A 12,226-nucleotide genomic window follows, 5' to 3' on the forward strand; every position below is an offset into this window, starting at 1 on the left:
GAATATTCCAAATTATAATCCATGTTTTCCTAGCATGGATAATTACATCAAGTAATTGTTTATTATCATTAATACATATTTTTTTAACAAAAATGCAAAATGACATTAATTATTTTATTAATAACAGATTACTAAAATGTGGCCATAATTTCTCATGAGATAATATATTCTTAAATATAATTAAAAACAATGAATCATGTTTCTAGACTTAATCTCTTAAAAAATAATAATTAATTAAATATATAAAATAATTATAAAATAGAGATTGATTTATATGCATAAGTAATCAAGTATTTAAAATAGGGATTAAAATATCTCCATTTTGTGTCTCCTTTCCCATTCTTCCTATAATCTTTTGTCACCTTTATCATCAACATTAAATGAAATGAACAATGTTAACATTCTTATTCATGAAGTGACAAAAAGTGATTGAAAGAAAAAGAAAAAGAAAAGATAGAGACATGTGATTTTAATATTGAGTATACATATCTTAATTGTCTCACCACATAAGTCTCCCTTTAATATTGTATTACCTAAATTTTGTACATATTTATTAAAAGATTGACCACAATACAGAAATCTAAAAGACCAATTGTTACAACTTAAAAAGAACCAAATTAAACAACTCTAACAGATAACAAAATCATCAAATTGCAACTAATTTTAGATATTAAAATAATTAATTACTATTAAATTAAATTAAAATTAAAAATCCTTTTAAAAAATAAAAAATTATTAGTATCTAAAATAGTTTTTATTATTAATAAAAATTTATAAAATGATTTTTAAATTGATATATAACCATTAGCTACCAAGATTTTAGTCACTAATATTTTAGATTCTAAATTAATTTCTAAGATACTACTTTAGACTAATTTAGAATCTAAAATATTAGTAGCTAAAATCCTGATAACTAATTCAGATACTAATTTAGGAATCATTCTATACATTTTTATTAATAATAAAAACCAATTTAAATACAAATAATTTTTTAATCTCTAAAATAATATATAATTTAGTTAATATAGTGACTAATTATTTTTATCTTTAATTTTGATTATTATTTAATGAATTTCTTGTAGTGATATATATATATATATATATATATATATATATATATATATATATATATATATATATATATATATATGAGAGTTTATTTTAATTCACTTGATTTTGTGTAATGCTAACTTAAAAAGGGAAAAAATGTTTGAGTAATGCAGAAAATATTAAGTTATTGTAAAGCATATATGTTTGGGGTGGTGTCCAGAGAGAGACAGGGACTTAGGTTGCAGGAGTTTGACCAGTTTTCCAACATGGGTTGTAAACCCTAAGACACACGAAGGAGACAACAATGGCATCAAACGAGGTCTAAGTTCTTGTAAATTCACCACTTTTCGATTTTGATCTTCACCAATTTATTACACTCCTAACTCCTAACCATAAGGGCCATGGTTAGCAATTTTATGCAATCTCATTTCACCATCTCATCAACTTCTCTTCATTTTTTTATGATGATCATTCACCATTAATACTAAGAAATCAGTTCAAATTAATTTCTAAATTTTTTATCTATCTAAAAATTCTCATTTTTTATTTGGAGAGAAATTCATTTACAAGTGTTCCTTCCATCTATAAATAAAATCTATTTTCAAGGTTAATTTTAAAATACAAATAATTTTTAACTAATTTCATTTTAATTAATACAATTATTTCTTCAAGATTCTTTATCTAAATTGAAAGATGAACATCCTAAACTTTATTGCTGTAGACCAAGTGTTTATTGGTGAGATAATAGTGTAGAAAGTAGACTAATTGAGTGTGAACAAGTGTCATCTTACACTGAAAAAAAAAGAAGAAAAACTGTTTCTAACCAGTTTAGATGGGAAAGAAGATTGTTTTTTCAATACAAATAGTTTTATAAGTTCATAGATTGATGACAGGTCATATGTTCATATCTGTGATGGAAGATGAGAAAAGTTTGGCATAGAAAAGGGAATGTTGCAATCCAAGAATTAGCACAAATATGACAAAAATTGTCTAAGAAGAGTCATGAGAAGAATTAGGCAGAGAATTTCACATACAGAAAGCAACATTAACAGTATTATATTGAGCATGGGGTCCTACCAACATAGTTCACAAAGGAACAATTCAAAGTAGAATTGTTTACATGTAGAAAATGAAAAACAATTACATTAGAAGGTTGCCTTGTCATTTTGTGCTTGTCTTTGATTTGTTGAAGATAAAAGGAAATGCTTGTGAGCATCATCAATGAAAGTGAAACAAATCACAACACAAATTCACAATATAAAAACACCTCATAATGCTTCTAATTCTGCAGTCTCTTCTGATCCTTATTTTTTGGTCATTCATTCACACAAATAACACATATATAAGGCCAAGTGGGGGAGTGAGAGATATCCATTGAAAGGGGTTTTGCTTTTGCTTTTGCTTGACTTTGGTTGGTGACATCTCTTCCTTTGCAAACACACCCTCTTCTCAACACCATAGTCATCATCATTTTCATTGGAGCCATATCCTAAAAAGGAGGCAGAAGTTTTGGGAACAGAAACCTTCTTGGGAGGCACATAACATGGCCTTGGACTAATCAAATTTGCAGACACAGTGAGTTAGCACAACTTGAAACTTCTTATGTGTCATTATGCATATTTGAGAACAGCAAATAAATAATGGGTTTTGTTTTCCAAAATTTGCAAACTACAACATGCTTGTGCCTCCATGTATGCAAATATCATAGCCATGAGAATAGTTATAATATAATATCTTGTATTTCATTGTCACTTACTAGGTGAGTTGAAGCTTCTTACAGATATTTGAACAAGTATTGGCATCTTGAGAAGCCTCTCTCTATATATTTGCATTGGGGTTTTGGACAAGAAGCTCATATAGAGAGAAAGAACATGGAGGAGAGGAATGAGATGGAAAAGATTGATGATGTTATGCCAGGATTTCGTTTTCACCCCACTGATGAAGAGCTTGTTGATTTCTATCTCAAGAGAAAAATTCAGCAGAAGTCTCTCCCTATTGAACTGATTAAGCAAGTGGATATCTACAAATATGATCCATGGGACCTTCCAAGTAAGAACTCTCATCACTCACACTCTCCTTTTTTCCTACCTTTCTCTTTTTCTTCTGTCTTGCTTTATGCCACACATAATTCTTACATAAAGGTTCAGACTAATTTACAACCAATTTTTCTTTCCTCTTTAAGAAGTTCTAGTCTTTGTATTTCTGAAATTTTGTAAATTTCATTCCTGATCAAGTTAAAAGGAACTATAAATTTGGTCAGAACAAAATTCAGAAACATAAGAACTAAAACCATCATTTTTAAAAGACTAAATAAAAATACCTTTTGACTATCTCAAGAGACCAGAAGTACATTATACCCTTTTTATTTTCTTGATGAGCATCAAGGGTTCAATTGTTTAAAACTTCACAGCCATTTTCTAATTTTAACTTGTTTTCATTTTTTTTTCCACTTTTCTCTTTTTCTGCTGTTTTGCTGTATGCAAGATAAAATGTTACCTATACATTTATACTAATTTGCAACCAAGTTTTCCTAGTTTTGGCCTCTGTATTTCTAAAATGCATTTTTTTTAATAAAGTCAAAATGGAGTATAGGTTTAGTCAGAAAAGAAATTAACAGTTTGGAATGTAAGAGACTAAATCTTGAGGCACCTTAAACACATTACACTCTTCTTATGTTCTAGAGCAATCATCAAAGGTTAAACTGTTTAAAACTAGACAACTCTTTTTCTATGTTTAACTTGGTTTCATTTTGTTGTTTTTATGCACAAGAAGAGCTGGCAGGCACTGGAGAGAAAGAGTGGTACTTCTACTGTCCAAGGGACAGAAAATACAGGAACAGTGCACGTCCAAATAGGGTCACAAGAGCTGGATTTTGGAAGGCCACTGGAACTGACAGACCTATATATTCCTCTGATGGGAAGTGCATTGGTCTGAAGAAGTCTCTTGTGTTCTACAGAGGAAGAGCTGCCAAAGGGATGAAAACTGATTGGATGATGCATGAGTTTAGGTTGCCTTGCATTTCTGACTCAGCCCCTTCCAAAAAACTCTCAGACAAAAGCCTCCCTCCAACTGTATGTATTGAACTTCCTTATACATACATGTGTGTAGGACATTTCAAGTGCTAACATAGGACATGTCACATGCATGACCAAAATTGGAAAGTTAAACCCCAATCTTCACTATCCTTGTAAGAAACACCTATTAAAATTAACTCTTTTCAACTTTCACCATTCTACACTTATCATGTGAAGAGTTAATTTGGACTTTTCATCTTGAATAAAACCAAATTTGACCACTTATGTATAATTGTATGTTGTTCCACATTAGCTCCTTAAAAACTCTCATAAACTATACAGAGGAGTGTTAATGACATACACATTCTTTTACAAGATTTATTTAATATATTCTTCTTACACATTCTATATTTTGATACAGACTTGTTGAAAACTTTAGAATCATGAAAGAGACCCATTAGATGGAGAGTGAGACCTATAAAAATTTGTTTTTTCTAATGAATTTAGACCAATGATTGAGAATGCTATTAGCATTTTTTCAAGCAATATAAATAGATAGATAGATTAACAATATATTGTATATATTCCAATTCTGCTTATTCATGCAGTGAAACAAAGTGCTTTGTGTGTGTTTTCAGGATTCATGGGCAATCTGTAGGATATTCAAGAAAACCAACTCCCTTTCCATGGCACAGAAAGCTTTATCACACCCTTGGATCTCTCAGTTGTCTGGAAGCATGGTATCTGACATGTTCACACAGGGTGCAACAAACCATCACCTAGGATCACCACCAGCCATTCAGTTTTGTGATGAGAGGCAAGAGTTACACCAAGTCTCCAACAATGACATCAACACCAACTTCACAGCTTCAGATATGCCCAATTACAAACCCATCAACAGCACCACAGCTCCCAAGCCTTCACCAGAAATTCCTGTTTCAGATGGAGACCTTGCTGACAACTTCATATTCTACACAGAACACACCAAGTGCACACTTGATGCCAGTTCCATGCTTTCTCCCAATCCTGACTACATAACATTTCAAGAGCCAAACCAACAACAGTATAGTGTCTTTTCAAACAATCTACCTCATTACATCCAACAAAACATGACCACAGAAACAGTGACAAAAGAACAACAAGATTGGGAAACAATTGGGAGAACCACTGGATTTCCCTTTACTTTGCTTCCCCCACATGATGCATGGAAGTCTTCTTCTGTGGCATGGGACTCACCTCCTTGCCCCAGTGACATGTCCACCACCTATTCCACCAATAAATGCTACACTTGATTTATCAACCAAATTGGAGGCATTCATGGTGTGTTGTCAGGTTTACCATTTCTACAATTTTGGTACATTTACCACTGAAATCAGTACCATTAGGTACTGATTTTACTTGTAAATGTACAAGGGTTATCATTGTTTCCATGTTCATAGTTATATGTACCTGAAGGTAACTGCCTCCAAGAAACATAGAAAAGATTCCAAATTTTATAAATCATGCATGTGCTTGAAAAATAGATCTTCCATGTTAGTTTTTCATGTGACAGAGTCATGTGAAGGGAAAAAAAATACACAAAATTTCTAATTCTTGTGATTCTCTCACTTGCAAAACTCTCTAGGAATGATTCATTTTTGGTGTAGGAATCACTTGTTTCAAGGAGGTTTGCTTATATGCTTATATGTTTCATGTGCTTGGTATTATATTTACCTAAATGTACATATAGTTGCATTTCTCCACATATAACTTATTTTTTTAATGGTTTATTTATTTATTTTTCTTTTCGTTGGAAATATACGATAATTAAAAATAAGAACACTTCATAATATATAAATAAATACAAATTTCATCTTATAAACTAATTTTATAAAATTAAGTTATACTTAAAATTCACTTCTTAATACTTTCTTATTTTTTAGTTTTTCATATTTCAATATCTAGAGGATCCAACAAAATCTAAAAAGAAAGAAACACCGAGAATTTTTTTGAAAATGACAAGTTAAAAAAACACATTTAGATTTATGTTAAGAGAATAAAGACTTTTATTTTGGCTTATACTATGAAAACACTTGACCATAAATAAATAAAAATTAGCTTTCATTGTTTTATACAAGAAATTAGTACTATTGGCAAATTGATTCACATCATGAGAGGGTAGTGGAGGAACGTGGCGTGCAAGAATGAAAATGAGAAGTGAAATGAATAAATATAAAGTAAAAAAAAGTTATGTATTAATTTATGCATTAATTTAACATTTAAAATATAATAAATATATGGATAATTAGATATACACACTATAAACTGTATGAGATATAATATTTTCATTATGCAGAGATATCACAGAATTACAAGTTATTGCTTCTGTGGATTGACTGATTTTGAGATTAAACATTTTTAATTATTTTTTTAAAGTCTTTATCTAAAATAATAATTTAATCTTAATGCAAAAAAAGTATTTTACACTGCAATCTAATGAGTTATTGTTGATAAGGAGTAAAAATAAATATACAAAATTTTATGATATCTAATAAATTTTAACTAATAATAAATATATGTTGGAAAAAATATGTTTGAGAATATACTGTTTGCATTCTCTAAAATACATAAAATCATAAAATATATAATCAATTTACTCCTCTAATGTCTTCTAATGATTTTTATTATAATTTTCAATGAATACTTTCTATTTTGTATTCTTGGCTGCCATACTTTAGTCTTTTATTTATTTTCTCTCACATTCAGGTGTGAACACTAAATTTTATTTACCTTTTTATTGTCTTATTTGATTAATTTTATTTAAATTTCATTAATGTTAAAATTAAAAATCAGATTTAGTTGGACTAGATTGAACACAAAACCCTCTTTTTCTCTCTCTTAATTTAGTCATTTTCTTTTCCAAACATCAGATTGGGCTAATATAAGCCTGATCATTGATCCTTTTCTTTTTTATTGATGTTTTTTTTCCATCTCTATAATTTTTTTTCTCACTCCCATAATAATAATAATAAAAAAACCAATTTTCTCCATTTTCATTTGAAGATCTAACTTGTAATTCTTAGTGTGGTTTCTCTCTATTATATATTCTCTATTTACCAAACTCAACTCCAAAATGAGATTTTGTTTGTATAGAATAAATCAATTTTATTCATACCAATGACTTGTTCTTTAAGAGTTTACATTTTACCATACTTTCTGCTTAAATAGATTCATATATTTTGATCCCAATTCCCAAGTCTCTCTCTCCTTTGACAGTTAAAATGCAGGTGGTAGACAAAGATTAGCAACATTTTATAGTTGTACAAAGAACAAAATTTTCTTCACTATATCCAAATTGACCTTCTAAATGAGTAACATATGTACAAAACTAGCAAATGCTAGGAAAAAGTGAGAAAGATGGTTCTATATGTATCCTTCTGTTTACAGTACTGATATTGTTTAGTTTATTATCACACCATACTAGTTGATCCTTTGTTATCTTTGACAAGTTTAACACTCTCCAAACCAATTTTATCTCCACTTGAGGAAAAAAATAAAGAAATTCATCTCTGCTATCTTCCTCATGCTTTTGGAACATCTTCAGTATGCTACTTCTGCTCTTCAAGATTTCATTAAGTCTCCTTTCCTTCTGCATAATTGAAAAAAAAAATAGTTAGCAAAAGAAGAACATCATAAATCCCTTTTCACATTAGCCAAGAAGATTTTGTTTCAGAAGTCTCAATTACCTTCTGAAGTTTTGCTTGAATCTCCCTAAGAAATTCTGAATCTGCAGGGTCTTGAAGCTTTACTTGAGTTTCTCTTGGACCTTTGTGAGCCGAGCTAGATGCATCTTTATCAGCTTTAGTGAAATGCCAAAATATCCTGATTGATTCTTCCAAAATCTCGAGTAGCATGTCACTTGTGATTTCATTTTTCTCTGCATCTCTTGTCTTGAATTTCTCTTCATCCTTGGTGTTGTCCTCTGCACTCAATTAAGGTTCTACACATCAGATACTAATGGATTGTTTGTGATTAGAGACTGTAATCATGACAGCATCAGCTTTGTTTGTGATCTTTTCCAATGTCAAAGATCACCAAAAAAAAGTAAACTCGTGACCATAGTTTGAAACTTTGGCTAAAAGGGGCATTATGAAAGTGAGATATCTTAGCAGAAAAAGTTTAAAGATAGATGAGAAAAAGTTTGCAGCATATTGAAAGTTCTCACCTCTTATAACTGGAACATGAAGAAGATTTTGCATAGCACAACGATTCCTGGCATAGTATTCAACTCTTGGACCTTGGAAACGTTCATTCTCTATGAATCTTAGCAGAAGCACTTGAAATTGTTGGAACTTCTCGGCTACTTCATTGTAACTTTGAAACCTATATTGATCAGATTCCCATAACTGCATGGCCCTGTCATACTCCCACCGAAGAAATTCCCAAGAAAGGCACAATTGTCCCACATAAACCATTTCCAAATCACTGTAAACTTCTCTCCTGAACTTCTTCAATGGATCAGATTCAAACTTCTTTCGTTTGCAATGGTGAAAGAGATGAGGAAGGAAGGATGTGATTGCTGGAGAAGAGTTCTGACAACTTGAAAATGATAGCATAAGATCTGTGGTCTTCAGGGCACCTATAACATGACATTGGATTCTTAGTCACTGAACTAAGCATAGTGTAAAGGTGAATTAAATTCTAAATCATAAATTCATATAAGAACATTTTTCTGACTTGACTTGAATAGTAGGAGTATTTTATACAACATGCTATTTTTAATTATTACCTATATAATATTATTTAACTAAAAGTGCTATTCTTTTAAAGCATTAATTCTATTTTAAGTAAATATTAATTTGCTTGTTTTAATGCTCAAACAAGGGTTCTTACAACTGTTTGTTGTCTCTGAAAACACTTCAGACAGCTTAAGTCATGAGTGAAGGAAATTTTACCACAAGATATAAAAATGAATGTCTCTATATATGAATACTATGTCTTGTGGTGATTAGAGAATTCATGCATTCCTAGTGTCCAACAAATCTAATTTAGTAAATCCTCACATTCAACTATAATGGTTTAGGTATTGATGATTGCATGTTGAATGGAATTGATCATCAATTAGCCACAAATTCCTTTAAATCATGAAGATAAGAAAAAGGAAAAGTGATATAAGGAAAACCATTGAGTGAAAACAGGTGAAAGATTAGAACTACTGACCAATGGCAAATAGTTTCTGGTAATTTAAGATATCAAACTTTCTCATTCTTTCTGTGTAACTCTTGTAGAATTTTGTGAGATCATTTCTGGTACTACCATGCTTGAAATTTTCATCAATTTCCCATGGCTTCAAGTCTTTCATTATCCTTTGTGTCTCAAAGGTGGTAGGCAAACCAGTGGCTCTGACCTTGTTCAGCTCCATCTTGAGCTGTTCTATCAATTCTTGGTGTTCCCACTGTGCATCAAACCTGTAGGAATCCTCAAGATCTGAACCTGTTGAACCATGCAAGTTCATGCCATGCATATCTTGAAAACAATGGCCTTTCAAATTTATTTTCTCAATAATATCTGAATCTCGCTGCATTCTCATTTCTTCTTCCAATTTTTCTCTATGTTCAACACTAAAACTCTCTGATCTTATTTCACCCTCAAAGTCCAAATTTTCCTTTGCTAACACTCCATTTTCTTCATCATGGTTTTCCAAAGTGGTAAGCTTAGTAGTGGTTCCAAAATCTGTGTCTAACAAAAATTCACCTCCATCAGAACTGATCATAGAATCTAATTCAAAGCTTACACAACTGAAATCATCTTCAGAAAAGACACTATCAACAGCTGAAAGTTCTTCAACAAGCACATTGGCATTCAGATTCTTCACTTGATGTTCATCCGGATGCTCTGCAGAAGGTCCAGTCTGGGGCCTCACGTCTTGATCAACATAACTTTCTGGTTCAAAGCTCCCTTCAGATTCAACAGCAGAATTATTTTCCAAAGGAAAATATTTTGAATGAACACATGGTTCATCCAAGAAGGTGCTGAAACTGTTACCTGAGATGAACTCATGCTTGTTGGTGCTTCCACGAGCCTTATCATTATCAGTGTTCACAAAATCAGAAGTTTCACCGCAGTTCCAAGTTTGATATTGAAATTTGAAAACCAACTTCATTTTCTCCTTTTCTTCAACACCAAAGTTTCCAATATAGTTAGTAATAGTAACTGTTTCAGAACAATCCCCATTGGACTTCGCTTCTGGTTCAGAACCATTTGAATCACTTTGATGACTACACTCTTGTTTAAGTTGAATTGCATCATAACCTTCCTCAAATCTTTCACTTTTGAACTCTGCATATTTGGAATGTTTAGAACAAACTTCTTCAACCTCAGTTTTAATCTCAGAGTTGTTAGGATCAGTGTGATAGTTTTCATGGCAAAGGTTTGAAGAACAATCTGAATTGATTGCTGCATGACTGAAGTATCTGCAATAAACACAATAAAGTTAAAAAAAATTAGCATAAGTGGCTAATAGCTTAACTTATGAGGATGTTATGAAAACTTCAATTTCAATACCTCATTAAGATTCTGGTGAAAATCCAGAACAGAGTGTCCACAAGCTGTGAGAGGAAAATCCAAACATACCAAGAGAAAAGATCCATCCTTTGGTACAAAATCTCTTTCAATATGATGTATTTTCTTAGGAAAACAAGTGGGTTTTTCATGGAAATCTCATTTATCCATTTCTTCCTCCATAATTTCTCAATTTCCCAATAAACCAAAACAGATAAATTAAAACAGGGGAGTTCATGCAAACACTTGATTTGCACCTTGAATTTTCTGATGACCTTGTAACTATAAAGACTAAGATATGTACGTAAAAATCAAGATTTAATGATTGAGAAAAACAAACTAGATTTACACCATATTGGAAGCAAGAATTAAGGGAAGAAAAGAGCATCTGAGCAACTTCGATTTTGACTTATGAGCCTATCTTGGGTTGCTTTAGAGCCATGGAATTCCCATGAATTGAGGGGATTTTGTTCTATCCAACATTATTCTCTTTTATACGCTCCATTGATACCAGACACACAAAAAGGGGAATTGTGTTGAACCGAAAGTTTTGTCAATTTTTGCTTTGTTATTGCCCTTAAATTTCCACAGATACAAACAAATGTTGCAGTTTTCATGCATTTGTAAGGAACTGAAAATTCATACTTTGTGACAGTGAAAACTCAACCATGCATAGATTGAGAAAGGACTAAACAAATTGCATGAATTGGAGTCATGCCATGCTACTTGCAATGTGTTTGTTTTCTGACAAATATCAACAACAATGTGTTGCTACTTCATCATTTGTTTAACAAATTTCTATTCATTATCATTGTAAAAAAATCTACATTTAAATCAATTAAAAATTACTATTAATACAATTTTGAAAGTAGTTAATAAAAGTGAACACACAACTCTGTGTTTACTTTTTGAGTGGATTTGATTAGTTGATGGAAATATTATTCCAGTTGTGTTTGCTGAGAAAAGGACAACATGGATTGACCTGGCCAAACAAAGTGGGTGTGGAATTTATGCATTAGGTTTTACCTTTGGCCTGCATGCCACAACCATCCCAACTTTCCTTCAAAACCCTAATTAAAGTTAAAAGGGAATTATGAGATTTACTTTTCTGTGGTTGTTTCCTTTTATGATATGAAAATTATACAAATTATAAGTTTTAGAGGTGTTCATTAGTTTGATTCAATCTAATCAATTTGAAAAATCAATTAAAAAGTTAAATTAGTTTAGGATTTTTTTTAAGTTTAATTCCATTTAAATTTATAAATGGAATGAATATGAACAGAATTAGTTATTTATTATTTTATTGTTAATTATTATATACACAAATTTATCGTATAGTTCTATAACTTTTTTATATTATTTCATTGATGTGTGAAAATTACAATACATAATGTTGCTTATCTCTTTTAACGGTAGAACAATGCTCAATTTTTTTGGATAAAATTATGTTTTTTTTTTCGTAATATAGTATTATATAATTAGATTCATTCATTTTGTAACATGATTCTTTTCTTGTGTGGTAAAGTAAATAAAAATTTGAAAAATAATAATAATAATTCATTACAACAACAATAATCATAAAGCTAGGATTTACAAGACATGTTTTCAAATGAAACTTGAAT

General features: G+C 30.8%; 2 protein-coding genes across 4 annotated transcripts; one reads left to right on the top strand and one right to left on the bottom strand.

Moving 5' to 3' along the window:
• Window positions 1-2,224: 2,224 nt before the first annotated feature.
• Window positions 2,225-5,824, top strand: LOC137836896 (protein FEZ). 2 transcript variants are annotated; one of them, XM_068645674.1, is made up of 4 exons: window positions 2,225-2,625; window positions 2,810-3,099; window positions 3,823-4,121; window positions 4,703-5,824. In XM_068645674.1, exons 2-4 carry the CDS (start codon window positions 2,922-2,924, stop codon window positions 5,354-5,356), a joined length of 1,131 nt encoding a protein of 376 aa, XP_068501775.1. In that variant the 5' UTR covers window positions 2,225-2,625; window positions 2,810-2,921; the 3' UTR covers window positions 5,357-5,824. The 2 variants fall into 2 exon arrangements, with proteins under 2 accessions (XP_068501775.1, XP_068501776.1); XM_068645675.1 differs by having other exon boundaries at window positions 2,340-2,625; window positions 2,831-3,099.
• A 1,510-nt stretch (window positions 5,825-7,334) lies between these two features.
• Window positions 7,335-11,408, bottom strand: LOC137836897 (uncharacterized). Of its 2 annotated transcripts, XM_068645678.1 has the most exons (6): window positions 10,608-11,408; window positions 10,089-10,516; window positions 9,264-10,001; window positions 8,269-8,682; window positions 7,790-8,025; window positions 7,335-7,692 (listed from the first exon to the last, which is right to left on the bottom strand). In XM_068645678.1, the coding sequence occupies exons 1-6, from the start codon at window positions 10,754-10,756 to the stop codon at window positions 7,432-7,434; spliced, it is 2,226 nt and encodes a 741-aa protein (XP_068501779.1). In that variant the 5' UTR covers window positions 10,757-11,408; the 3' UTR covers window positions 7,335-7,431. The 2 variants fall into 2 exon arrangements, with proteins under 2 accessions (XP_068501779.1, XP_068501777.1); XM_068645676.1 differs by having other exon boundaries at window positions 9,264-10,516; window positions 10,608-11,156.
• Window positions 11,409-12,226: the final 818 nt, after the last annotated feature.

The sequence above is a fragment of the Phaseolus vulgaris genome, chromosome 4 (genome assembly GCF_000499845.2).
Source record: "Phaseolus vulgaris cultivar G19833 chromosome 4, P. vulgaris v2.0, whole genome shotgun sequence".
In the NCBI taxonomy this organism is placed as follows: domain Eukaryota; kingdom Viridiplantae; phylum Streptophyta; class Magnoliopsida; order Fabales; family Fabaceae; genus Phaseolus; species Phaseolus vulgaris.